At 32.0% G+C, this 5,000-nt stretch overlaps 1 protein-coding gene across 1 annotated transcript in view; it reads left to right on the top strand.

Annotated features, from left to right (window-relative positions):
* Positions 1-5,000, top strand: part of LOC125028672 (N-acetyl-D-glucosamine kinase-like) — a 75,731-nt gene that overhangs the window by 53,276 nt on the left and 17,455 nt on the right. Inside the window, exons 6-8 of the mRNA XM_047618147.1 lie at positions 355-478; positions 1,661-1,801; positions 4,376-4,550. Coding sequence (XP_047474103.1) covers positions 355-478; positions 1,661-1,801; positions 4,376-4,550 — 440 coding nt within the window. The remainder of the gene's footprint in view (positions 1-354; positions 479-1,660; positions 1,802-4,375; positions 4,551-5,000) is intronic.

The following is a 5,000-nucleotide window of genomic DNA, read 5'->3' as shown; positions in this document are numbered from 1 at the left end:
GTATATTCCTTAAGGACAACATGTCTGGATGATAAAATTTGATTGTAAACAAGAGATAGATCATGAGTATGGAATCATATTCTGAAAATTATTTATCTCATGTATATTAATTTTAGTAAAGAAAGTATGGAGGAAAAGAAATTATCACAATTTATCAGAAACTTGTTTTAATAAAATCACTTTATTAGTAAAACTTAATTTGCTGTCTGATATAATCCTTATGGATATGTAGACTTTTCTGTATGTAGGGAAACCATGCTTATCATAATTCAAAATTAAAAATATTTTCCAAAGCTCAGTAGAGAAAGATATGGGTGGAAATCATGCATATTTCACAAAGTCTTCTTTCTACAGCTTACTGGATTGCTGCTAGAGCTGTCAAGTTGTTGTTTGATGAGGATGACAACCTGATTGACCCACCATTTAACACCGCCCAACTACGAGACATTGTATACACTCACTTTGAACTGAAAGACAGGTATGCAGGGTATATGGTCATGATAAAGATTCTAAGATCTAGAGATTTAGTTGAATATCTTGTTCTTTTAAGAAACAACTGCTTAAGCTTTTAGATAAGGTCAAATGTGTAACTGCTTGTGAATAGCAGTTTAAGTATTATATCACTTTCTTCTTTTCATGAATGCCAGTGTGGTATGATGAGAGTGTCAGGTGACCTTTATTATAGTATTGGTGGATGTAAAGTAAGTTTTGTTGTATATGTTAATGAAACAATGGATTTCTTCAGGTTTTATCTATAATATCCTCTTGCAGTGGCAGCCTTAGGGGAAAGACAGTTTAAAAAGCTTACCTTTGCTAAATTTTCTCAAGGTAAAAAAAAAAATGTTTTGATGAGTAATTGCTTGCCTGGAATAAAGATATCTACTTTGAAAATTTTAAGGTACTCCTTAGAGCAACGACCCCTAAGGCCACCACTAACTTTTCTTTATTTTCTCTTTTTTCAATAGTTTTCTTCGGTCTTGATCATAGATGTGATGTATCTAATATTCAATGATGACTGACGACATTGATCTGACCTTTTGAAAAATATCGAGGCAGCAGTTATCACAGGTACTTTTGTTGAGGATATCTTTGGTGTTGAGATTGTTTATTATCAAAAGTGGATGCATTGGTAAATTTGTAAGAAGTTTCAATTCATAGTCTAAAACTCTCGGAGTGTTTCTTGACACTTTGTGCAGAAACTGTTTTCAAGGACACAAAATATTATTAATTGTAAAATATTTCATTTTTAATATGGATTTGCTTGATTTGGGGTCCAGTTAAAAGCAGCTGGATACACTTTAAACTTAATCTGGCTACGATGGGTACTTTCAAGTGAAAAGCACCCTAATTTCCAGCAGCCTGCTATAGCAGTGAGTGCCCACTGTCAGGGTTTTGCCCATGGGGCACATGTGGCAAGCAATCCTCAAGTGTCTTGCACACTGTATCCTGGCTACTGTCTGCTTTCTGGCCATCTCATGATGGAGAAGCCTGTCATTGTTGGGATGAAGATCAGTGCTATAGACATACAGGTGGACAAATTACAATCCATAAAGACAAATGACTTTGTTAAAATCAAGGCCAACTCTGCATTCTCTTCTCTCTTTTGGTTGATTGTCCAAAGATATTATTTTCTATTCTCTAATTCAACCAATTTCTTTAGAGGTAACCTCTACTCAGCCCCCTTCTCGCACTGTACCTCTCACTACAAACCAGGCAGGCCAATGCTTGGTCAGGCCACAAATAAGGATTTTGCTACCTTGTGTAAGCAAACAGCATATGAGGAACGCATCCAAATAGACAGGTTGGGTCCTTTAGTTTATTATCATTGCATGTGGGTAACTTTTTTCTTTGGAGAAATGGTGCTTTGAAAGTGGTGATGCTTACTTGTACATACAAATGAAAAACTACTCTAAAAATGGAAGGATATGCATGGTATATTGGGAAGGTAAAAATTATATATCTACAGACGCCTTAGTATGTTACTGTACTTCTTCTTTAAAAAATAACATAATATGCTTACACTGTATATCACATCAAGAGGAATAAACAACATTAGAGCAATTTTATTCTTCCATTATGAGTGTGGAGTCAAGAAGAAGTATGCTTCTGTTGCCATACTAACAATGATATTAATAGGTAAGATAATTAAGTAAATACTCTGCATTCAAAGAGATGGGTACAAATGAGTGTTTTGATATTATAGATGAAAATATGTAATGCGGTTCATATAGACTCATATACTGTACAGCAGGTGGTGCTATGTTGTATTGAATATTTGCTGACTGACATTAACAACTTTCCTAAATTTCCAGATTACCAATTTCCTCTTCAACTACCTCTTTGGTTACATTCAGAACTTCCTTCCCTGTCTCTCTCTAATCAGAAATTGTTTCATATATTTTCATTTTTATTTTGCGTATTTACTGTACTATACTTACCAAAGGAGCCTTGACATTATTGGACTGTAACCTAATTATCTCGACTTATCGATAGTCATCTCTCACAACCATCATACACTTGAGTATCTCCTAACTAAAACATCAATATTTAAGCTGTTTAGGTGAATACATTTATTATTGAAAGGTTGTGTTTAATGTATCATTTTACTTCTTTTATTACAGTTTTTTTTTTTTTTCTATTAAGTAATTCTAGTGAAAAATCATTGTATTGTTTAATCATTTATCTGAATAGTGATGGAAAAGGCTCCATTCACTCACCTTTTATTAAATTGCATTGTATATTCATATTAAACTTAGTAACTGGTTTTCTGGACAGATAATAGATCATGAAATAAAATAAGAGCAATTTGGGGTTTTAAAATCCGAGGAAATACTCAAGTTTATGCATTAACTGCTTTTAACTAATTTCTTGTGTGTGTTTTCTTCCTGTTTGATTGGTCCAACCTTGTTTATTGTATTCTTTTATGGTGAGTTTGATGTATAAAATTCCCTTCTTTATAAATACTTTCATTAATATAGTTTTTTCTTAATAGATATCACATCATATATATATATGATATATATTATATATATATATCATATATCATATATGAATTATATATATATATATATATATATATATATATCATATATGATATATATATATATATCATATATGATATATATATATATATATATATATATATATATCATATATATATATATATATATATATATATATATATCATATATATATATATATATATATTATATATGTATATATATATATATATATATATATATATATATATATATATATATATATATGTATATATGTTATATGTATGTACTATATAATAATGTATAATATCTAATACAGACACACACACACACACACACACACACACACACACACACACACACACACACACACACACACACACACACACACACACACACACACACACACACACACACATATGTATAATATATATATATACTATGTAATATATACATATACTATGTAATATATATATTATATATATATTATGTATATTTATGTAATACATATATATTATGTATATATATTATATATATATATTATATATATATATATTATGTATATATATGTTATATATATAGATACGATATATATAGATATGATATATATATCATATATATATATATATATATATATATATCATATATCACATATATATACATATATATCATATATCACACACACATATATATATATCATATATATAAAATGTTATGTATATATATATTATATATATATGTGTGAGTGTGAGTATGAGTATGAGTCTGAGTGTGAGTCTGAGTGTGAGTCTGAGTGTGAGTCTCTGAGTGTGAGTCTCTGAGTGTGAGTCTCTGAGTGTGAGTCTCTGAGTGTGAGTCTCTGAGTGTGAGTCTCTGAGTGTGAGTGTGTAAGTGTGAGTGTGTAAGTGTGAGTCTCTGAGTGTGAGTCTCTGAGTGTGAGTCTCTGAGTGTGAGTGTGTAAGTGTGAGTCTCTGAGTGTGAGTCTCTGAGTGTGAGTCTCTGAGTGTGAGTCTCTGAGTGTGAGTCTCTGAGTGTGAGTCTCTGAGTGTGAGTCTCTGAGTGTGAGTCTCTGAGTGTGAGTCTCTGAGTGTGAGTCTCTGAGTGTGAGTCTCTGAGTGTGAGTCTCTGAGTGTGAGTCTCTGAGTGTGAGTCTCTGAGTGTGAGTCTCTGAGTGTGAGTCTCTGAGTGTGAGTGTGTAAGTGTGAGTGTGTATACAAGTTAAAGGGATTTTGCTGCAACAGTGATGGAAGCAAATTTTGAAACCGTCTTTCTGCAAAAGTTTTAAAAAATAGCCATTAAAACTGCTAACCCTCCCCTCCCTTCCCCCTAAAAAAAAGGAATTTGTTTTATTAGGAAAAAACATCTCTTTCTTTTAGATTTGGCATGCTGCAGCACTGTTATCAGTCCTTTGAGAAGGCAAAGTTTGCTAGTCTGACAGCCAAGATCAGTCAGGGAGCCTCCAATGGTGATGCTATGTGTGCACGCATTCTCTATGATGCTGGTTTTGCTCTCGGCCGTCACATTGCTGCTTTGTCAAGGAATATTCATGAGGTAATGTTTACTGATAGTGGTGTTTGTTTTATTGTTGAGCTTTTGTGTATGCTAATTAGGAAAAGGGAATGTGTTTGTTTTATTGTTGAGCTTTTGTGTATGCTAATTAGGAAAAGGGAATGTGTAGACTGATAAAATCTAGTTAATGATTTTTTTTTTTGAAGGTACAGCAAAATTATATAGTATTGTTTTATTAGCCCAGTGCCGCCAGGGAAAATGAAAAAAAATGGGGAGAATGCTGTGCCTATTTTCTATATTTTTTTGTGAAATGTCTGCCCATAGATGGCTCTGCTAGTCAATTAGTAGACCTTGTGACCTTACCTGAGTTGAATTGGCAGGAAAAACATATTATTTACTAGTGCTATGAATATCGATGGTGTTATTTTTATTATAAACATTATAATTATTATAATGTTTTTTAATATTAGTAACAGCAAAATACGGTAACAT

This window comes from Penaeus chinensis, chromosome 9 (genome assembly GCF_019202785.1).
Source record: "Penaeus chinensis breed Huanghai No. 1 chromosome 9, ASM1920278v2, whole genome shotgun sequence".
Lineage (NCBI taxonomy): Eukaryota > Metazoa > Arthropoda > Malacostraca > Decapoda > Penaeidae > Penaeus > Penaeus chinensis.
This window is presented reverse-complemented; position numbering and strand designations above follow the sequence as displayed.